Source organism: Macaca mulatta, chromosome 5 (genome assembly GCF_049350105.2).
Source record: "Macaca mulatta isolate MMU2019108-1 chromosome 5, T2T-MMU8v2.0, whole genome shotgun sequence".
Lineage (NCBI taxonomy): Eukaryota > Metazoa > Chordata > Mammalia > Primates > Cercopithecidae > Macaca > Macaca mulatta.
Window position 1 is genome coordinate 193,883,061 of NC_133410.1, and position 24,098 is coordinate 193,907,158.

General features: G+C 41.2%; 2 protein-coding genes across 2 annotated transcripts in view; one reads left to right on the top strand and one right to left on the bottom strand.

Moving 5' to 3' along the window:
• The window catches only part of CFAP96 (cilia and flagella associated protein 96), a 20,222-nt gene extending 18,183 nt beyond the window's left edge, over positions 1-2,039 (top strand). Inside the window, exon 7 of the mRNA XM_002804282.4 lies at positions 1,801-2,039. Within this exon, the coding sequence (XP_002804328.2) occupies positions 1,801-1,849 (49 nt within the window). The 3' untranslated portion in view covers positions 1,850-2,039. The remainder of the gene's footprint in view (positions 1-1,800) is intronic.
• The window catches only part of CCDC110 (coiled-coil domain containing 110), a 25,444-nt gene extending 2,069 nt beyond the window's left edge, over positions 1-23,375 (bottom strand). Inside the window, exons 1-6 of the mRNA XM_078002501.1 lie at positions 23,117-23,375; positions 15,347-15,402; positions 15,001-15,066; positions 13,406-13,516; positions 10,482-12,591; positions 5,075-5,148 (exon numbers count right to left, since the gene is read on the bottom strand). Of these exons, the coding sequence (XP_077858627.1) occupies positions 5,120-5,148; positions 10,482-12,591; positions 13,406-13,516; positions 15,001-15,027 (2,277 nt within the window). The 5' untranslated portion in view covers positions 15,028-15,066; positions 15,347-15,402; positions 23,117-23,375 and the 3' untranslated portion in view covers positions 5,075-5,119. The remainder of the gene's footprint in view (positions 1-5,074; positions 5,149-10,481; positions 12,592-13,405; positions 13,517-15,000; positions 15,067-15,346; positions 15,403-23,116) is intronic.
• Positions 23,376-24,098: the final 723 nt, after the last annotated feature.

Below are 24,098 nucleotides of genomic sequence, written 5' to 3' on the forward strand. Positions count from 1 at the left end.
ATACTACTTTGACAAAAGCTCTAAATTGCTATGATACCATCAAATAGAAGTTAAACTATGCAGTTAGCACAAAGTCACTAATGTATGAGATGCTATTATAAGTGAGGTAATGTAGGTGAAATGAAGAGTCCTTCTTAGCTGCAATAATTAGCCAATTCAAGATTTCCAAGTCTACCATGTCTTGCTGACACTATATATGGGTTTGAAGGAATAGGTTTTGGAAATACATTTTGTCTTTTTTTTCCTTTTTTGAGAGGGAGTTTCACTCTTGTCACCCAGGCTGGAGTGCAGTGGCGTGATCTTGGCTCACTGCAACCTTCTCCTCCCAGGTTCAAGCAACTCTCCTGTCTCAGCCTCCCAAGTAGCTGATATTACAGGCGCCTGCCACCACGCCCAGCTAATTTTTGTATTTTTAGTAGAGATGGAGTTTTGCCGTGTTTGTCAGGCTGGTCTCGAACTCCTGACCTCAGGTGATCCTCCCACCTCAGCCTCCCAAAGTGCTGAGATTAAGTGCTGGGATTACAGGCGTGAGCCACTGTGCCCAGCCGGATATACATTTTGAATGCTAGCTTAACACATACAGGTTTTATTATAATAAGCTAATATCAATGACGATGATGACCAATTTTTGCATATTTTATCTACTCTTTGTAGCACTTTGGTGACAATTTTGTGGAATAAGTAAGGAAAATTGATTTTGACCTGGCAAAATTCACATTTTCTGAATTAACAAAAACTGATCTGTGTCACTGAACCACGATTCCCCTAGATGTTAGGGTAAATGTGTGTAATTTAAACTGTTGTCTACAGGAATACTATCTCTGCGGGCTAGTTGGCAAAGTATTGGACTTAGAAACAGGAAGATATGGAGCTTCTTTCTATCCTTTTAACCTTTAACCTCTGGCAAGCCACCTATCGCTACTCTGCCCAATTTCATCTAATAAACAGATGGTAAAATTAGAATTTTCCTCACCACACCCACCGTCTGATAGATGGAACTTTGTGTGTGGGAAGGGGGCAGTATTTCAGGTTTTCTGTGTTCTTTTCTCTGCAGAGAATAAACCTGAGAAAGTTCTGTGATGCTGTAGCATATATGTTTGGAGCAGGGAGAAAGAGAAGAATAAGTGATTGTTCTTTTGAAAAATTTGAATTTTATCTTCCGTTTAGTAATTTAGAATTTATTGAAATCTCTTTCTTTTTATAATACATTATCAAATCATTATCCTGAATCAGGTTCTAGCTTCTTTTACCCTAATTTTAAAACCAGTAAACCTTTGGACAGTAGTATTTAAAATTGATTCCATAATTGTTTTCCTTCTTAAATTGTATCTTCTAAGTATATATGGCTTTAATAAAATGAAGTGTTTTAAGTTGATGAGAAAATTTTGGTTTTGGATTGTTAATATGTTACAAAGTATATTAGTTTTAAATTTTTTATTGAAAAAAGTTTTTACAAGAATGTACAGATAGGCTGGGCTTGGTGGCTCACGTGTGTAATCTCAGCACTTTGGAAGGCCAAGTCAGGCAGATCACCTGAGCCCAGGATTTTAAGACCAGCCTGGGCAACATGGCAAAACTCTGTCTCTACAAAAAATATAAAAATTAGCCAGGCATGATGGCACATGCCTATAGTTTCAGATACTTGGGCGGCTGAGGTAGGAGGATTGCTTAAAAGCCTAGGAGGTTGAGGTTGCAGTGAACTGTGATTGCACCACTGCCCTCCAGCCTGGGCGACAAAACAATGTACAGGTATTTGACTTGCACCTATAAAATTAATGTGTGTTTACTTTCCAATTTTAGGGCACTAAATTCAAAGAACTACAAGACTGCTTCGGTACCATCCTATTAGCAACTGGAAGACAAGTAGCTTTCTAGATCTTAACTAAGAGTAATTCATTATCAAGAGCTAATTATTTGAAAAAATAGAAGACGTTTTGGAGCAGATAGCTCAAGCAGTTAAAAGAAATTTAAGCCTGCAACTCTAATTCTCTTCCTTATTTTCATACTACTACTTAATTAATAAATAGTATTTGCTATTACACATGGTTATTACACATGGTTGTTGATTTATGTTTTTAGATCTATGTGTCTGAGCAGAACATGTGTACACATTGTATAAAATCCTGAAGTGCAATCTGTCATTTGCTTTTACTGCTAATGTTAAAAAATTGCATGGTTGGAGGGGAGGAGTGGAAGAGACTGCTGGAAGGGTAGAAAGTACACAGTAAATTCTTGCTGTTTCTTCTCAGAAGTATTGAAAATTGGATTGATAGCTATCCAAGTGTCATCGCCTACTAAAGCATTCTTAACATCAGAGATAAATGTTAGATCCATTTATATTATCACATAGATACAATATATACACATGATATAGTGAGGCAAATGCTTCAGCTTATATGGTAACACGCCTCTATTTGTGACTTACGTAAAGCCTCGGGTTATTTAGCCAATGGCAGCCCCAGGATGAGTTGAGGGGTTGAGGGGGATGTACTTGTTAGTTGAGTATCTTATAAAAATTCTGAAGTTGGAAGATGGATGAAGTCAGTCTTTGGTGTCCTCCCATGTTCCTCTCTAGCTGTCAAGCTGCCTCACCTGGGGCATCTCACCTAGGCCTTACCTGCTAGTCCCCAAGTTATCTCTTCTTCACCTGCCCTGTCTCTTTAAAAAATATCTGCTCTAAGCCAGGCACGGTGGCTCATGCCTGAAATCCCAGCACTTTGGGAGGCTGAGGCGAGTGGATCACAAGGTCAGGAGTTCAAGACTAGCCTGCCCAACATAGTGAAACCCTGTCTCTACTAAAAATACAAAAATTATCTGGGCATGGTGGTGCATGCCTGTAATCCCAGCTCGGGAGGCTGAGGCAAGAGAATTGCTTGAACCTGGAAGGTGGAGGTTGCAGTGAGCCGAGATCGTGCCACTGCACCCCAGCCTGGGCAACAGAGTAAGACACCATCTCAAAAAAAAAAAAATCAGCTCTTAAAAGAAATGATTTAAGTATCTTACTGTAATTCATAGTGAGGTATTGATAGCCCTCATTCACCAGGGACAGGGGCTAGTGGTGTTTGTATTTTAAAAGGGAAATGTAAATTATCTAAATATCAACTAATACATTGGAAGTTATTTTAGATAACAGTGTGATATGGTTTGGCTGTGTTCTTACCCAAATCTCATCTTGAATTGTAGCTCCCATAATTCCCAGAAGTAGTGGGAGGGACCTGGTGGGAGTTAATTGAATCATGGGGGCAGTTTCCCCCATACTGTTCTTGTGGTTGTGAATAGGTCTTACGAGAGCTGATGGTTTTAAAAGGGGAAACCCCTTTTGCTTGGTTCTCATTTTCACTCTTGCTTGCTGCCATGTAAGACGTGCCTTTTGCCTTCCACCATGATTGTGAGGCCTCCACAGCCACATGGAATTGTGAGTCCATTAAACCTCTTTTTCTTTATAAATTATCCAGTCTCGGGTATGTCTTTATCAGCATTGTGAAAATGGACAAATATGTGATGCTTTCTTAGAACTTGTCCTTCTGCCAGTCCAGGCTGCCTAGAGCTGGAAATCAGATTGTAGAAGGCTACAAGACTCTTCTTTTGGGCCTACCCACGTTTCTTAAGTGGAGGGAACTATGTCAAGTCAGACATACATAGCTGGCTTTTGAAGGAGGAGTGCAGATGGTACAGATAATTTTTGCAATTAAGGTTTTAAAGGAATTTTTCTTGCCTGCCTCATAACTAATACTGTGCAATTAATATCCTAAAAACATTACCAAGGGTATAATGTGAATCAAAGAGTAATACTGAATACATTTGTCTTCAGAATAGAAATGGCCTTACCAAGTACACATAGGTGAATAAAATCTATGGTTATATATTGATAATGTTACCAAACAAGCCTTATAAATATATTTATTCTTAGGCTGGGTGCGGTGGCTCACGCCTGTAATCCCAATTCTTTTGAGATAAGAGTTTTATATTTTCAGATTTTATCAAAATTTATTTTAGATTTAAAAATTATAATTGTTCATTTTAATCTGTCTTTTAACTATAGTTAATTTTTATTAATATGCCTTTTTATTAATATGCCTTTATAGTTAATTTTTATTAATATATACACTTCATATCATATTCATAGATGGGAACACTAATCTAATGCTTTCCTAAAGGGTTTTAGCAGCAGTGTGACAATTGACAGACCTTATCTGGATTTTATATAAATGTATTGTGTCAGTTTACAGAAAACCAAATATGGAAACCAGCAATGGGAATAATGACATACGTAAAACAATGAAGATTTCTCTAAGTGTTGGTAGAGGAAAGCATGCACACACGTTTGATCTGACAGGTGCAAACTAGTTATGATGCCCATGGATTGTTTTCTTACAATTATTGTCTCTTCTTTGAACTTTGAAAATGTAACAATACAACATTAGGTAGTTTCCTGTGAAACAGCTTTATTCCTCAGACTCAGCCATGACTCTGGTGTCGTCTCTTGACAACTTACACGTCTAGTTATCTACTCTCCTGTGATGATGCCTGTATGACTTGAGTAGTTTTCTGCATCCATCATCAGTGAGTAATGGAAGAAATAAGCTTGCTTAGCCAGACATCAGTCTCTGCTACAAACCGTCTACTTACATCTGTTCAAGGCTCAAATCTGAAACAATAATTGTGGATGTCGACCTAACATGGAAGAAAGGCTTAACTTTAAGGGAGACTTAGATCAATAATAAGCTCTAGTAAGAACTGTTAAGCAGAGAGAAAGTTAAGCAGTAGTACATCATAGTTTTTGAAATCTTATCCTGCTTCTTCAGAGACTGCCTGCTCCTTTTGTATATAAATGTGGCACATGCATTAAGAATAATAAACCAAGTTTAAGGCCGGGCTCGCTGGCTCACGCCTGTAATCCCAACACTTTGGGAGGCCAAGGTGGGTGAATTACTTGAGGTCAGGAGTTCGAGACCAGCCTGATCAATATGGTGAAACACTGTCTCTACCAAAAATACAAAAATTAGCCAGGCGTGGTGGCGGGCAACTGTAATCCTAGCTACTGGGGAAGCTGAGGCAGGAGAATTGCTTGAACCTGGGAGGTGGAGGTTGCATTGAGCCAAGATTGCACCACTGCACTTCAGCCTGGACAACACAGTGAGACTCCATCTAAAAAAAAAAAAAAAAAAAAACAGGTTCAACCTGTTACTATTATAGCTGTCTACAGTAGAGCAAATTAATTTCTTAAGACTCTTAAATTATCTGTCATCCATATTATGTACCTGGAAGAATTATGAAAACCAAATTTAAAATATTTTATAAGCTGTAAAATAAATAAAAAATATGTATCAGTCTATTAAGGCTGGGTACAGTGGCCCACACCTGTAGTCCCAGCATTTTGGGAGACCAAGGCAGGAGGATCACCAGAACCCAGGAGCTTGAGGCCAGACTGGGCCACATGGTGAGACCCTGTCTCTAAAAGCAAACAGACGAAAACGAAACAAAACAAAAACAACCACTAGATCATTATCCATCAAATAATTTGTTGTAAATAAGTTGTAAGGTAATTTGTTAATTTGAATTTTCATCAATTATAACTGAATTTTCCCTTGTGGTATTTTGTTACAATGTCAAAAGTAAGTTAGTAGCATTATATAACACTTATATAATGCAATGTACCAGATACCATTCCATGTGCATTCCATATTAATATGTTTTTAATTATTAATCTCTTTATCTACATCTAACAACAAATGGAGTTAGAGAAAGATGAACTAATTTGTCCAAGTTAGCCCAACTAGCACTGGCAAAGCCACACAGTCTTGCTTTTTTTTTTTTTTTCCCCAGACAGGGTCTTAGTCTCTGTCACCAAGGCTGGAGTGCAGTGGTGTGATCATGGCTTACTGCAGCCTCAACCTCCCAGGCTCAAACAATCCTGCCACAGCCTCCTGAGTATCTGGGACCAGAGGCATATGCCACCACACCTGGATAATTTTTCAAATTTTCTGTGGAGACAAGGTCTCCCTATGCTGCCCACACTTGTCTCCAACTCCTAGGCTCAAACGATCCTCCCACCTCAGCCTTCTCGCTTTTTTTTTTTTGAGATGGAATTTCGCTCTTGTTGCACAGGCCGGAGTACAAAGGCACGATCTCGGCTCACTGCAACCTCCGCCTCCTGGGTTCACGCGATTCTCCTGCCTCAGCCTCCCAAGTAGCTGGGATTACAGGCGCCTGCCACCACGCCCAGCTAATTTTGTATTTTTAGTAGAGACGGGGTTTCACCATGTTGATCAGGCTGGTCTTGAACTCCTGATGGCAGGTGATCCGCCCGCCTCAGCCTCCCAAAGTGCTAGGATTACAGGAGTGAGCCACCGCGCCCAGACTCTGGCTGCTTTCAAGTTATGTTAGTCACTCTACAGCCTTTACCAAAATTGGAGAGCAGAGTAAGATGGAGGTAACTTACTTGTAGGAAATCAACTATAGAACACATGTTAGTTTACAAGAAAAAAGACTGAGAGGACCTGTTTCCAGTTTATTCCTCCTCACACCTTATTAAGGGGGCAGGCTATAAGCCTATGGGAGATAGCTAGAAAAACATATATTATCCTCCCTCACCCAAATATATATATTTCCAAAAATCTTCATAAAGCAATTTGAAATCATTACACTACTGTTAGAAAGTGACCCAAAATGGTCGGGCGCGGTGGCTCATGCCTGTAATCCCAGCACTTTGGGAGGCCGAGGTGGGAGGATCACTTAAGGTCAGGAGTTTGAGATCAGCCTGGCTGACACAGTGAAACCTCGTCTCTACTAAAAATACAGAAATAAGCTGGGCATGGTGGCACATGCCTATAGTCCCAGCTACTCAGGAGGCTGAAGCAGGAGAATAGCTTGAACCCGGGAGGCCGAGGTTGCAGTGAGCTGAGATGAGGCCACTGCACTCCAGCGTGAGCCACAGAGCAAGACTCTGTCTCAAAAAAAAAAAAAGAAAGAAAGAAAGAAAGGAGGGAGGGAGGGAGGGAGGAAGGAAAAAAGAAGGAAGGAAGGAAGGAAGGAAGGAAGGAAGGAAGGAAGGAAGGAAGGAAAGAAGGAAGGAAGGAAGGAGGGAACCTAAAATGTCATCTTGTCTAAACTTTGCTGTTATTGTTAAGAGATGGGGTCTCACCCTGTCACCCAGGCTGGAGTGCAGTGGCACAATCATAGCTCACTGCAACCTCAAACTCCTGAGGTCAAGTGATCCTCCTACCTCAGTCTCATGAGTAGCTGGGACTACAGGTATGTACCACCCCATCCAGTTAATTTTGTCTAAACTTCTTGATACTTAAAACTCCTTATAACATTCATACAGAGTGAAGGCCCAGCCTATGCCTAATAGTCTAGTGTAACGGCAGCCTGTTAATTCATCATTCATTTAACAAATGTTGGGTGCTTGCTATATTCTGGGCATAGCTCTGGGCACTGGGATTCAGCAGTAAACAAAATAGACAAAGGTAGGTTAAAAGTAAAAGGATGAGCCTAACCTTTTAGTTATATTGTTTGTTTTATATTGTCAATGTTTTTTAACACTAACACTCTATTTTGTAACCACAATTCTCTTAGTTCTTTATCTTAATTTTGTATTTAAATGGATATAGTGCTCACCATTAGTTATTTTCTTAATGCTTTAGTTCTTTGATTTATATTTGATTTCCAGGATTTACTAATCCATTTTCATGGTATATATTTATTATTTAACTATTCAGAGTTTCTCGTACTGATTCATCATTACAAAATAAATATAAAAGCATGCAAAAAGATATACTATGCAAACACCAATCTAAAGACAACTAGAGGGGCTATATTAATATCAGAGACTTTAGAACAAGGAATACCCCTAGGGATAATGAGGGTTATTTCATAATAATAAGGGTATCAGTTTACCAAGCGGACATAATAGTGCTAAATGTGTGTGCATGCATAAGAGAGCTTTGGCCGGGCATGGTGGCTCATGCCTGTTATCCTAGCAATTTGGGAGGCTGAGGTGGGTGGATCACCTGAGGTCAGGAGTTCGAGACCAGTCTGGCCAACATGGTGAAACCCCGTCTCTACTAAAAATACAAAAATTAGCCAGGCGTGGTGGTGGGCGCCTGTAATCTTAGCTACTCAGGAGGCTGAGACAGGATAATTGCTGGAACCCGGGAGGTGGAGGTTGCAGTGAGGTGAGATTGTTCCATTGCACTGCAGCCTGGGCTGACAACACTGAAACTCCATCTAAAAAAAAAATAATAATAACAGTAAAATAAAATAAAATAAAAGAGCTTTAAAACACATTAAACAAATTTATAGAATGAACAAATCAACTTCTCTATTCCTCTATCAGTAACTGTTAGAACAAGCGGACACCAGATCAGTACAGACACAGATTTGCTCAATCCTGTCAACACGTTTACTTCGTTGACATTTACAGAACACTCCAGTTCACCTGAAACATCAACCAAGACAGACCATATTCTGGGCAATAAAACATGTCTCCGTAAATTAAAAAAGATTATAGAGCATGTTCTCTGATCAAGACAGAATTAATTAGAAATCAATAAAAGAAAAATCACTGAAAATCTCCAAACATTTAGAAATCAAGCAACTCACTTCTAATCCATTGGGTCAAAGAATAAATCACAAGTGAAAAAGAAAATATTGTGAACTGAATGAAAATGAAGACATGCCAGACTCTGTGGTGCAGTTAATGTGGGTGTGAAACTAGGGAAGGAGCATATTAGCCCCAGATAACCCAAAGGAATGAAATTACTAAATAGGAACAGAAGTCAATGGAATAAAAAACAAAGCAGTGAGAAAAATCAATGAAATAATAAGCCGATGTTTGAAAAGAAAAATAAAATTGCTAAAACTCTAGCAAGAATGATAAAGAAAAAAGAACCCCCAAATTACCAATGTCAGAAATTGAAGAGGGGACATCGCTGTAAGTCCTTTGAATGTTAAAATGCTAATAAGGAATATTATGAACAACTTTATGATAATACATTTGAGAACTTATATGAAATGTACAAATTCCTCAGAACATACAAATTATCAACCCTAACTCAAGAAATAGAAAATCTGAATGGTTCTACATTAATAGAAATCATTTAGCAATGGAAAACCTTCCCATTTAGAAAAACCCAGGCCCTCTGGTGGATATTTACATATTACATATTTTCCAAATATGTATGAGTATTACATATTTAAATACTTAAGGAAGGAATAATATAACACCAATCCTACACACATTCAGAAAATAGAGGAGGGGAAACACTTCCCAACAGGATTTTCCTGATACCAAAGCCAGACAAAGACATTACGAGAAAATAACACAGACCAACGTCCTTCTGAATATAGAAGCAGAAATCCTTAACAAAATATTATCAAACTGAATCCAGGAATATATATTAAAAGAATAATACAACATCACCTAGTGGAGTTTATCCCAGGAATTCAAGGTGAATGTTTCTTAACATAATTTACCATAGTGACAGATTGAAGGAGTAAAACAGGATCACCTCAATAAACGTAGGAAAAGCACTGCGCAAAATTCAACAAGGAATATTTGAACGGCAGTCTTGGAAGACAGAGTGTCTCTGGAGCCCAGGACAGGTGTGCCTTCAACCTTGGAAGCTAGAGATTGTGTTTGCTCTGGAGCCAGGGCAGGCATGCTTATTGTCCAGTGCAATGTTTCCACCTACAGCAACGGGCAGACATCTTACTAGCCATTATAATATTTGGGTTTCTAAGCTCGCTCTCTCCTGTGATGCAACCCACTGTATGATCCTCTTTACGCTGCTTATAGAAATTGGGGCTCGGAGAACCAATGCAGACATGCTGATACTCTGACTCCTGCTATTGTAACAAACTCTCCTCGGTCTCTCACTCAGGAGTCTTGTGCCTTCCACTAGAACCCACAAAACTGTAGCAGGCTAAAATATGAGCTTACCAGTTGGGTAAAATCTCACATTCGCCACTGTTCTTGACAATATAAAATATATACCTAATTCCAATTTCTAATTTTAAAAACTAGTCTAATCAATTACCAGGTTAATGTCATCATATAATTTAAAAGTATTTTGAGGGTGGAAAAGTACTTGGACAAAGGTTTTGAAACATTGATTTTAGCCGTTTATTTATAGATCTTGGATGGAAGCAACTGATATAGTTTACTTGGAATTCCTAGGAAAAAAAAAAAGAATTCTTTTAAGGTGGGAGTACTACTTATACTTTAAAATAGTAATTAACTCCCTCTTGCTCACTGCCAAAGTTGCTTTGTACGCATGCAATGTACATAATTAATATAAATAATTTTATCTAGAAAAATGTCCTAAATAATTTCACTGTATAATACATTAGATACAAATTTTACAAAACAAAATTATATTCATCTTAAAGTTTCCTCCTTATTTCTGTACTCTGGCTAGTGCCCAACAGGCTACAAGAATCTTAAACACATCTCTACTAATCTACCAGGACTTGCGTACCTTTCAAATCCGAAGCCAAAGGCCTACTCCGAGGACTAGAGATATCTTCATGAATATAGTTGTCAAAATGGAATTTCTCTCTTCTTGAAATGTAAGTTGATTTTGAAGGGTCATTATGCTGACTACAAATTTTATCACTTAAATTTAAATATTCTCGTTGAAGATTCCGCATCTCAAATTCCAAGGTATCCCTTTCATTTTCTATGCTTCTTACATAATTTTCTAAAAGTATTTTGTCTTCAGTAAGCCTACTGATGCTGTTTTCAAATTTTACATTTTCTTGACTATGTTTCTTTAGTTCTTCTTTTAGAATCTGATTATCTGTTTTGGTTTCCATGACCATTTTTGATAACATTTCGCATTCCTTGCCAATTTCCGACAAGCTATTCTTATAAATACTTGCTTCTGATTTTGCGTTTTTTATTTCTTGCAGAAAATTCTCTTCTGCAGTAGATTGGTAGGTTTGAATATTCTCAATTTCTCTTTCCATAATTTGTCTGGCAGCAGCAGATTCTTGTAATGTTGTTTCAAGATTGAGTTTTTCATCTTTAACTGTTTCTATTATTTGAAGAAGTGTCTCTTGTTCGGTTTTTGCCAATCTTTCTTTCTCTTTTAGCTGCATTACCTCTAGCTGGTTTTCTTTTAGTTCATTTTCAAGTGAGCTTTTTTCTTTTAGAAGCTGGTGTGTTTTTTTCTCTAACATTTCTTTTTCATCTTGTATCAATAGAATATTGGTTTTCATTGCTTCCATTTCTATACTCATTAGATTATTTTCATTATTGACAATGGCCATATCACTTTGAGTTTTGTGTTCCTTACTTTTTAGTTGATCGAATGCTTCCATCATTTGTTGCTTCTCTAAAGAAAGTTGTATGTTTTTTTCCTCTAGAGTTTTATTTTGGCCTTGGAGAACATTATATTTACTAATTATTTTTTTTAATTCTTTAAGACACTCTTTGCTGTCTTCTTCTGTTTTACTTAACTTAGACTGAATAGTACTCTTTTCTTCAACCAGATTCTTAAGTTGCTTTTCATATGTTTCAACTTTCTGTATGAGAGATTGTGTGGTAAAGATAAGAGGTTTCATTTTGGACTTAAGGTTCAGATTTTCATTCTCCAGTTCTGTTACTTTTTTCTGTATCTGCACAGATTCTTTCAGGTAATTCTGTAAGTACTGAATTTTTGCAACACACTGTTCAGTAACGGAATTAACTTTGGAAGTTTTCTCATTTTCAAATATTATTGATCCTTGTTTTACTAGAAATGGTTGTCTTTCTTTGTCTTTCATTTCATGTTTTGTTTGGTCGAGGAATGACAGTGTGTATCTTGGAACTCTGGAATGGAATTTTAAATCTGTAATATTTTTGCCAGTGATGGGAATTTCTTTGTTGTTTTTCTCATTTCTCTTTCCCCTGTGTATTTCACTCTTGGATAATTTTTTACATTTTCTACAAAAATTCACATGGAATTTTGACACTGTTTCCCTGAAGGGGAGTAATTTGTTTACTAATGCCTCTAATTCTGAAATTCTCTTTGATTTTATATCTTCATTTAAGTTACCGTCCATGTTTTCTTCCTTAATAAAGTTCATTTTTTCCTGGTGAATAGGGGACAGGTCATATTTATCATTACTTTGAACATTTGGATCAGTTTTTAAAGTCTGAAGTTCATTTGCAAGTGCCACTTCCCTATCGTGTGACTTTTGAAGCTCTTCTTTCATTTGTTCGATAGAATGGCAAATGTCATCCAAATTTTCACAAAATCCATGCTTGAGAAAAGGCACAGTAATTTTGGATTTATCCAGAATTACCGTATCAGCTTGAGACATCACATTTTGAGGTGCAGTAGGTAGAAAATGATAAAAGTTATAATTCTTCAAGATGTCAGAATTTTCTGAAGGGTGTAAAATTATGTTTGAAGATAAATTGTCTGTTGAAGTTCTCAGAGTTAAAGTGTCCTCGAAATGCATCTGGGATGGAACATTTATATTTTGAGAGAGACTGTTCACACTATCACCACTTAATTTTTCTTCCACTGAATGAAGTGTCTTGGAATCCTTAAAATGACGACTTTTCTCCATAGAAAGGTTTCCTTCTTGATTCTCTGTAGGCTGTAACAAGAAGAAGTACACTATAAATGTATTGTCATTTGCCACATGTCCAAGCAGTACAGACAATATTTTGTGGAGGATTTATTTATGTACCCTAAACAAGCATTTTGCCCATTTCCACAGCAAAGGAGCATAACAAGTATGATTTATTTTCTCCAACAGTTGTTTTGAGATCTGTAACTCTGGTCTTCACAATTTGCTTAGAACTTGCTCTTATTTCCTTTGGGCTGAGATACATGGGCCAACTCCTCAATTTCAGAAATATAGAAATTTAGCGTCCTTCAAGAGGCCATCATAGGTAGGTGGGGAAGATGAAACCGATAGGTCAAATGGGAGTTTCAGGCAAATAAATGTTTCTAATTCTGAGCTATTTGTTAACCTTAGCTTGCACTCCTTTCAGGTGATTTTAGGACTGTGACTATCCCGGAAGTGTGAATTCGAGTCAGTGTGGACACAGTGATGGTAACTTTGGTTCGGAGCTTTTCTAGGGAATTTACCGCAGACCTAGGTCAATCCTAAGTGAATAGATTAGCTATTAAAACTGCCTTGTATTTGAATATACTTGGGAATCTTTTGGGATCTGGATGAAGTCAAATGTCCCTTCCAGACTCTCAGGAGAAATGGGCAAATTGCAGAAGAACAGAGGTAAAAAAACACATGTCTTTTAAGGGTTTCAGGACTGGACTTTCCTTATTTTCATCTCTGATGGTCCATTTTTCCTATAACAAAGGGGACCACGTAAAGTGAAAGGAACTGATGGTAGTCACGTTTTGAAGTACCTACATATAGAAATGATATCTATAGAATAACATACCAAATCCTTTTCAATGCGTGCACCAAACGCCAGATTTTTTTCTGAGCCAAATTGTGGGTTTTCTACTTCAATAATACTTTTGTTCAATATTTCACTGATTTCCGACTGTACCTTTAAAAGTTGAGAAAAATTTGATTTCAGATTTGTAAACTTATGAATGTACAGGAATAATAGACATTACAATTAAAAGGTGTGTTTAAATTTCCTGCCCATAAAAAGTCTTTCCCATTGTATAGAATATAAATAAAAGCTACTTAATTTATTGTAATCTTTATCATTAATCTTTAAGAAAATTATGCCTTAATTGTTATAAAGTCAGAAACAATTTGGTAAAACAAAGTTTTATGAACTATATTCAAATGATTTTAGACATCTGATATTTACATTGTTGAATAAGAGACCTTTGGAATCTATTCTGTCCCCTTTAGGAGGAGTTATCTTCCCTTCCCATTTCCCTGCAGGTGCTTTTAGTATAAGAACATTGGGATGAAGTTTACATTGGGTCTTTAGTGAATATGTGGGTGTTACATACCCCCAATATCCATACTGTAGCCCTCTGTTGATACTTCTCCTTATTTCTTCTGGATGAAGTGTGGTTATGGTAGTATTGATTCTGCCTCTAACTCCCAGGGGCACCTGACTGAGTGCTAACCAGTCAGGGAACAGTAGCCACCTGACAGTGATTGGTTCAAGCATTGCCTGTGACCCAGTCGGGATCAGTCTGAATCAGGCCAAGAACCTCAGTCTAAACTATTATGAGCAAAGTGTAGCCGGGTGCGGTGGCTCACGCCTGTAATCCCAGAATTTTGGGAGGCCGAGGCGGGCAGATCACTTAAGGTCGGGAGTTCAAGACCAGCCTGGCTAATAGGGTGAAACCTGGTCTCTACTAAAAATACAAAAATTAACCAGGCATGGTGGTGGGCACCTGTAATCCCAGCTACTCACGAGGCTGAGGCAGGAGAATTGCTTGAACCCAGGAGGCAGAGGTCGCAGGGAGCCAAGATCATGCCACTGCACTCCAGCCTGGGTGACAAGAGCGAAAACTCCTTCTCAAAGCAAAGTGTACTCTCTTTTCTGACTTGAATTTGGAAGGAAAAAGAACTGGACCTTCTAGCAGATCTTCTACCGCCACAGGGAGTCTGAGAATCCCCTACCGTGGAAAACAGAATCAGGATACAGAGTGAGACCTGTTCTGACAACACAAGACCTGATCACGTGGACTCAGCCATCCTGAAGTGGGCTCTCTCTACGACTTTCATTTACTTGAGCTGTTAAAGTGCATTTTTTCCCTAAACCAGTTTGAATTAGATTTTATGTCACTAACAATGAGGGTCCCTATCTGTAGTCTGTATATACTTTAAACGTGTATTTAAAAAATCAGCGACTGCTGCGTGTTTTGGCTTGCTACCAAACACAAGTAAAACAGAGAGAAGAATGTAGTTTCCTTAAAAGAAATTTTGAGCCTAGAATATGCTGTGACCCTCTATTACATTAAATTCTGTGTCAGCTAATCCATTGGCTAGTGACCATCAGCTTGGAAGATGGGATGATACTTTAAGGTTAGATATTTCGTATGTAGATTAAAAGAAACATACCATGCTAACATTCTGCAAAGTCTGCATTCGCAAAGCCTGAAATGATTCCAATTGATGCTGAAGGACCTATGACAAAAGTAAGAAATTGAATATTTTTAGGTAGGTAAACATATTATTGAATTGTTATGATTTTATGTCTTCCAAAGTTGCCTATTACTTGAAAGGATCCCATGAGGGTCAGGTGGTTCACATTGTTAGTCATTTTGCTAACTCTCCAATGTGCTTTCATGGAGATCTTTGTGAGGATAAAGTGGGAGAACCCGCATGCATTTAGGGAGTATTTGTTCTGAAAAAGATCAGCCTTTACCCAGAATTTTGGAGATAATAAAATGAAATAGAGACTCACTTTCAATGCTGATTGTGGTTGGATTTGGTTTTCTGATTCTGCTATGCAGCCATATTCTAAGAAGCAAAATTGAAAAACCACGTGAGCTAATTCTTAAATTTTGTTTTTTAATACCTGTAATAGAAAGCGGTCTCCAAACTCTCTTGGATAGTGAGGCAGAGATAATGAGAACTTCTGATAGTCACACTATGCTAGTCCCACAATAAGCTTAAGTGATCATTCTCGCTTGACTTAATATATCCACTTGAGGCTTTAATAGTGTCTTTACTTTCAGGGTACACCATTAATTTGCAACACCACACTTAAAACTCTGAAAAACTCAAATATCAAATATCTTTGTTTCTGGGATATAAACTACATTAAAAACAAAAACAAAAACTAATACTCCTCATGTTATGGGAGACCCTTGGCAAAGTAGTATATAGATAGGCCTCAGTTTCTGTGAAATTTCTATGACACTTTTCCCCTTATGGAAACCAAGTTGGATCAACAGTGTATTTTTTGTCTTGGTCTTAAGCACAGTACCCACACGTGGCTTCTCTTGGGAAGGGAAGTTGCACATTCGCGGTCTTTAGATCCCCTCTTGGCCCTGTATGAATGGGCCTGGGCCTGGAACACTTCTTTACCGAGAGGACTCTTTCTAAAGTCCCCACTCACAGCCTGTGCTGGACTTGCTACCATGTGTGGGGACAGCACTCCCTGCTTCAGACTCAGTGTGTACTCCTTTGTTCTGCTTAAGTGTGTGTGTCATATGATACCTGGCCAACCCCACTACTCTATCTGTCCCCTGCTAGACGGACTGGGCCCTCTGGCTATGGTGAACTAACACCCACTACTGAGGCTGATCTTGCTCCCTCTCTTCGTCTCTTCGCTCTGTGAGTAAAGCGTTGTTTCATCTGGTGCCTGACTGTTGTGTTTTGCTTGGTGACTCGGATACTGAGACACAGTAGACAGAAGTGCTCCAACTTCTTTTGATAATAGGCAGAATGTCACTTGCTTGATACCTTCCTGAATAGAGTATAGATCTGCAACAGGGGGAGACTACACCATGTTTGCAAATTTCCTCACATTCCTCTTCGTCTGCATGTCAGGCTGCTTGCTTTGTCAACTTTTTCTTAAAGAGTGTATTAATAAAAGCTTTCAGTGTCCTAAGTAAAATGTGAGCTATGATGGAATGTTCCCTAGGCTGATAATTTCTGCCCTAAGTTTTTAAAGAGGTCAGCGAATCTCCTTTGGATTGGCAGACTGTCAGATGTTAGAGAAGCTGCTTGCAAAGTACGGCACCCCTTTTGCCCTCTGACCCTCACCACCAAAGGGGCAATGCTGGTTTGGAGCCTGGAGCTGCCTGGCTATTGAAGAGCCTTCAGTCAGAGGGCGGGGAGGGAGGGCAAGTCTGTCTGAGTCTTGCTCAGCTTTGCCTCTTCTTGGGAATAAAATGGCAGCTAAACTCCCGGTATCCTAAACTGTTCATCTAAAAAATAAGGAACTGAAGGAAGGCCCAGACCAGCATAGGAAGGAAACACAAAGTTTTTCAGACTCTAAAGTAATCTCTTCTAATGAACTTAACCAGAGCAAAGTGCACGTCGGAAAGAATATACCACCTAGAATCCCGCCACCCACAACAAACTGCTGTTAGTTTTAGGTGCCATCTTTCAGTTAGCTCTCTACGCACATATGTGGACAAAGTGGAATCCTTTTATACATCAACGGTATTTTACATAAATAGTACCCATATTTACTTGAATTTAAGAGAATTTTAAAAACTGCAAGTAGTGGAAATTAGTTCTAGTATTTAGATTTTTTTTTAACTACATGAGAGATATTATTTTCTAAGAGATCTCTATAAGCTAATGAAAATTAACATGAATTGAGATTGAAATCTTTATTGTTTCAATAACAAAAAGTTCTATTGTATTCATTTTTGACTTACCCCTGCCAAGAGAGATGAGAAAATTAGCATTCTATTTCCTTCGATGCCTACTTCCCTCTTTTCATGATATTTGCTAGTATATGATTTATACACTGTGAAGTTTTATGTTTACATCCTGTTCTGTAACTGTAATTTCCACACAGCTCTTTATTTAAACACAAAGATAGGATATCATTCTCATAAATATTTTCAGCCTTCAATTTTATTCTGAATGATGTAACTGTTCAACATTCTATCTCCTTCCTATACCGACAGCAATAGCTTCCTTTTTCTGTACAGATTTTCTTTCATTAGGAGGATTTGCAAGTTCAAAGCTAAATATAAGATTCCTTTAGCTAAAATCAAATAAGAAATATAAGACCAAAAGAAATTTACAGACTTAATAAAGGGATATAGTAAATCAAAGATTTTAAAGAAAACAATGGGATTTATACCTGTTGTCTACATCTATTTTTCATCTTCCACCTCTTCTACCTTTTTTGGCCTCAGCATGATTGCACTGTTACTAGGCAGCTTAATGAACCCACGGGAGCACAAGATGAGGACACGTCGGAGCAGGAGACGGGGCTAGATTACGCAGTGCCTCCGGGCCAAGCTGAGCGGGTTGGCTTTTCCTTTAAGTAAAATGGGGAACTTTCGAAAGTTTCCATCATGAGAATGATCTGATCTGACTGAAAAGTTTACAGGTCACTCTGCTACATGATAATGGATTATGGGGTGGGAGTAAGAAGGCAATTGCAGGGCTATTGCAATAATCCAAGTGGAGATGAAGATATCTTGGACTGGAATGGTGGTGGGGAAAATGGGGAAAAGTAGGTGGATTCAGAATACACTTTGGAGATGAAGCCAGCAGCGTTGCTGGAGGATTCGTTGGGGCCCGGAGAGAGGAATGAAGGATGACTCCTTGGTTTTTGGTGAGAGCGATGGATGAGTAATGATGTCATTTACTGGGGGAAAACAGTAGAGTAGGAACATACGTTAGGAGAAAAACATTTTTAGATATGTTAAGGCTAGGTTGTCTGTTAAACATCATAGGAGAGATATCCAGCAGCCAGGTGGGTCTACCAGTGTATGGTTCATGGGAGCAGCAATGAACACATCATTCAACATGGGTGGGACGGGTGCGGTGGCTTACTCCTGTAATCCCAGCACTTTGGCAGGCCGAGGGGGGCGGATCATGAGGTCAGGAGATCGAGACCATCCTGGCTAACAAGGTGAAACCCTGTCTCTACTAAAAATACAAAAAATTACCCGCGCGTGGTTGCACGTGCCTGTAATCCCAGCTACTCGGGAGGCTGAGGCAGGAGAATTGCTTGAACCTGGGAGGTGGAGGTTGCAGTGAGCCGAGATTGTGCCACTGCACTCCAGCCTGGGCAACAGGAGCGAAACTCAATCTCAAAATAAACAAACAAACAAACATAGATGTCACTGCTGGCCATGTGGAAGGACATGCATAGAAGCCCGAAGGAAGTGCTTGAGGAGAGGATGGAACATGGAGATTGGTGGGCATGGAGGATAGGTAGCTCTTTGTAGTTTCACTGTGGAAGGGACGACAGTGCATCCTGGAAGAGATGTGAAGTTGAAGAGGGAATTTTTTTTCTTTTTTTGAGATGGGGTCTCACTGTGTTGCCCAGGCTGGAGTGCAGTGGCGCCATCTTGGCTCACTGAAACCTCCACCTCTAAGGCTCAAGCGATCCTCCCATGTCAGTCTCCGGAGTAGCTGGGACCACAGGTGTGTGCCACCACATCCGGCTAAAGGAATTTGTTTTGTTTTGTTTTGTTTTTTAACCACAAGACATTCTAACATCCTTGTTTGCTGCTGGAATCACATAGCAGAAAAGGAGAAAAGCAATAATTCTGGACAAGGAGGGAGGCTAATTGCAGAAGCTGGGTACTTGAGAATTCCACAGGAGATGGGATCCAAAGGAAACCACTTTTGATTGATCAAGGACAATTCTTCCATTGAAATGGGAGAAGACCTAGAATATGGGTTTCACAAATGTGAAGGGTGAGAATGAAGGAGTTTGGGTGTGAGTGCTTCTACTTTTTTCATACAGTGTGGGACCATGTTACAAGGGGAGAGGCCAGGGAGAAAGGTGTTAAGAGATTTGAGAACAGGAGGAGTGAAATAGCTTTTCTTGCAGACGGTTTGAAAAAGAATTTGCTGTGGAACTAAAGTAAGTTTTCCCAATAGCATTGAGGACTCATTTTAGATTCATGGCATGACTCACAAGTGAGTGTTTTTCTCCAGCAATGATTCCGTGCAGGCAGAGAACAGGCAGGGAGTTGGAGTCATCTATTTTTAAAAGCTATCAACATAACTTGCTGTTTTGTGAGTTTCAGAGATGTTGGCTGCTACTTATTCCCAAAGGAAAGGTAATTTAAAAACTCAGCAAAACTTAGTCACACAGAATTATGTGATTCTAGAACTGGAAGGGAAATTATCCAAGAACCCAGGAGATAAAACACAATCACACTTCACCATTTACCAAGTCCCTGCTAAAATTACAATATCGGGAGGCATATAAACAAACTGAAGACATGGTCCCACCCACCAAGATTAGAGTTTATTGGGAATGTAAGGAATAGTACTCATCTTACATTCAACTTAAATTTTCCAGCTGTTTCATATTTGTGTCAAAAGTGAAAAACAAGAGAGTTATCAATGGGATGACTTTTGAGGTAATTTTTATTCTGAGCCTGCAAAAAAATATTGTATTCAATGTATACAAAAAGTATCGATTGCATACCTGTAGCAAACAGACCAAGAGGAACAAATACGTCCTGAAAATGCAACAGGATAATGATTCTATATAGGATGTCAGGCTCTCTGCAAGCTTTCTAATTCTTAGGTTCTTCTCATGGCAACCTCTGCCTCCTGGGTTCAAGCGATTCTCTTGCCTCAGCCTCCTGAGTAGCTGGGACTACAGGCATGTGCCACCACACCCAGCTAATTTTTGTATTTTTAGTAGAGATGGGGTTTCACCATGTTGGCCAGGCTGGTCTCAAACTCCTGACCTCAGGTGATCCTCCTGCCTCGGCCTCTCGAAATGCTGGGATTACAGGCGTGAGCCACCATGCCTGGCTGCAGGTTCTAATACTGAGTTCTGCTGTGACAATTCAAGTTCATTTCTAGACGTCCCAGTCTTACAAAGCTTTGTGAGGTGTGGCACCCTCTGCATGAGGCTTTGTCACAGTCATTATGCAAAGAGCTATGCAGCAGGTTGCCTGATGCCCAGATGTGAATTCTAGCTTTGCCACACCCTCGCAGTGAGGGGTAACTGCAGGCAAGTGTCCAGTTTGTAGGTAAAGTCCTTATTGAGTGCACGGCACATAGTGAATGCTCAAGAGACATGAAGTCATTGCTGCAGAGGCGATATGATGATTATTTGGTAAATTCAAAGCCCGCTCTTGGTTCCTCCCTCCTGCCCTTCCCTATTTGTTCTGCTCCATTTACAAGAGCTGTTCCTCAGTCACACCAGCCACACTCCCACCACAGGGTCTTTGCAGTTGCCATTCTCTCTGCCTGCAATGCTGTTTCCCTAGAAATCTGCACAGATTGCTTCTTTACCTCCTTCTGGTCTTGGCTCAGATGTGACCTGCTGAGTGAGGACTTCTCCCACCACCCTGTTTAAAATGACACGCTTCCCACCCACCTCTGCCACTCCAAATATTCCTCCACCCCTTCTCAGCCTTATTTTCTCCATAGAATTTATTCCCCACATACACACACGCAATAGCCTTTGTCTGTCCGTTCCCTTACTAGAAGGTAAGCTCCCTGTGGGCAGGGAATCTTGCATGTCTTGTTCACTGTTGGATCCCCAGCACCTAGAACATCACTTGAAACTTAGCAGATGCTCAAAAGAATATGCTCCACAAACGAATGAATGAATGAATGAAGACTCAGGTAGAACAGGGTGCTGGGAACAATACCCTGGTCATCCTCAAATTCAAAAGTCTCTCACAAACCCATTCCAGTAAGGGTGAATTAGGTTAACCACTAGTTCTCAAATCATAGAGACCTTAGGAACATTCTATAACTCTTTGTAACCTGGCAGTAGTTATGCAAATCAGGTCATTATTTTGTCAGTACTCAGGGAATGGATCACTTGGTGACAATGAAGCGTCAACAGGAGAATAGAGAGAAGGGCGCCAGCCATACCTCCTACTTTTGCCTGTAGTTGCAGGCAGGAAATTCCTGGATGGCCCCTGACTCAAGATAACTGGTGTTTATTGAGAACCTGTCCTGTGTCAACACCATACCTGTAACCACTGTGTTCTGACAAGAAAGACTGTAACTCTTAAACAAATACATGTGCTATTTTGCATGTAACTATTTTCTATAAATATTGGCATCTTTCTCCAGAACCCTAAGCCTCATTCATGTTAGAAAACATGTGAGCTTGCCAAATTAAGGTACTTCTATTTCCTCTGACCTTACATGCTCTCTTTGAGGTAAATACAGAGTTACCTCAATGTCTCAATTCTCTGTGAGGACTCTTTCTCCCGTTTTTAGGGGCCCCCTTTGCCCCTCCTGGTTGCCCAGGGAAACCTGCATATCTCATGGGTGGAGGCAGGAGGGTGGAGAGGGGACTGGCCAGTGCCTGTCCTGCTGGCCTCCACTGGGGTGCCTGGGCACCCGGGTGTCTTCCGTCTGCTGAGGTGTGACTGCTGTAGTCTCTTCTTTCCGGGCCCCGACAAGGCATTTGGTGAAGATGTTGGATGGTGACGGTGCAGAAATCCTGTCCCAACCTCAGACCTCTGGGGGCTCAGCACTTTGGCATCAGGATTATCCATATCCTACAGAGGGGCAACTGGGGGTCCAGGCATGGCACATCAGTCTAGACCCTTCTTCTGCCCCGTGCTCTGCTCCTTCCCCAGCATGTCACCTCATAGCAGGCTCCTCTGAGAGGCGTGTAGTCGCCTGGGACTCCACCTTCAATGTCCTCAGATTCCCCTAGCTGGGTACCCCCATCTTATTCATAGTTTATGTGGAGATTGAAAACTTTAGCTATGTGGCTATTTCAAACATCCTCCCCATATAATATCCTGTAGTCTATAAATATTTACTGTAAAAAGTAGTTTTCTTTAGAAAAGATATACACTCCTCCCTGGATATCCACAGGGGATTGGTTCCAGAGCCTCTGCGGATAGCAAAATCTGCAGATGCTCAAGTCCCTAATACAAAATGGGGTAGTATTTGCATAGCTTTTATGCATATCCTGCTGTATACTTTAAATCATCTCTCGATTACTTGTAATACCTTATACAATGTAAATGCTATGTAAATGGCTGTTATACTGTTCAAAATTTGCATTTAAAAATTGCGGTACTGTTATTTTTAAATTTTTTTTCCCCCCTGAATATTTTCCATCTGTGGTTGGTTGAATCCAAGGATGTGGAACTCCCAGATACCGAGGGCTGACTGCATATCGTTTTAGTGTGTGTCCAAAAAACTCAACAATTCTTACTTAGCATTCAGAGAAGCAACCTAGGATAGGGTGGTGGTGAAGACAGGCAGTCCGGAGCCGCCCTGCTGAATGCCCGCCCCATTCCATGCCGCCTGTGTGACCTTAGGGAGTTAACCTCTCTGTGCCCGTTTCCTCATCTGCAAAATGGGGATCGTGACAGCACCTACTGCGTAGAAGTGTTGTGAGAATTAAAGAGTTGATCCATCACGTGCTTAGATAGAACAGCACTGGCACAAAGCGCGAGTGCCGTGGCGGCTGCTGTCAGTGTCATCACGGCCGTGGGAAGCACGCCAGGTGAGCAGGTGGCGCGGGCCAGGTGCTGCCGCCTGTGTATGGTTAAAGGAGGCTTTTACAGCCTGGCGATTTTACCTGTGCCACTGCAGCCACTTTCCTTCACCCCCTCCGAGGAATTTAGGATCTTGGACGCTGAAAGGAGAACGGAGTCAACTTCATCCTCTTCCTGGGGCTGCTTTTCTGTAACAGAACCGTCCGGGGCTGTTCGGTCGCGGGGCGTGGCGTGGCGCGGCGGGGCTGGAGGTGGGGGCGTGGCAGAGGGATGGGGAGGGGCGGGGCTGAGGGCGGATGGGGCGGAGAGATTGGGCTGGGCTGCGGGGGGCAGAGGAATGGGGCGGGGTCAGGGCCGAAGGCTGGGCTGGGCATAGGGAATGGGGCTGGGGGCGGGGCGGAGGGAGTGGGGCTGGGTGGGGATGGGGCGGGGCTGAAGGCTGGGGCGGGGTGGAGGGCTGGGATGGGGCGGAGAGATTGGGCGGGGCTGCGGGGGGCGGAGGAACGGGGCGGGGTCAGGGCCGAAGGCTGGGGCGGGGCGGAAGGATGGGGCGGGGAGGGCGGAGCGGAGATAATTAGGAGGGGGCGGGGCTGAAGGCTGGGGCGGGGCGCAGGGATGGGATGGGGCGGAGAGACTGGGCGGGACCTGTAGGGGCAGAGGAGTGGGGCGGGGTCAGGGCTGAAGGGTGGGGCGGGGCGGAGGGATGGCAACAGGCCGGGCCTGGGGCGGGGCACGGCGTTTTCCGCAAGCGGCCGCCGGAGGGCGCGGTGGGCGGGCAGCGGCGGCAGACCGCGCAGCTAACCTGTAATCACAGCCGGAGGAGGGGGCCGCAGCGGGTGCTCAGCCCTAGGGCCGAGCAGGAGATGTGCGGCAAGTGCAGAAGGGCGGACCCGGGATGCCCCGGGGCTTCGAGCGGGGAGCCGCCTGCTGAATGCCCTTCTGCTGCCCTCAGTTCCCGCGGCTCCCCTAGGATCCCAGCCCCGCCCAACTCTTACCTGGGCTCATCGCCGCGGCTCATCTCTCTCGCAACAGCCGCCGCACGCGCCCGCTCCGCCGCCCCGCGCA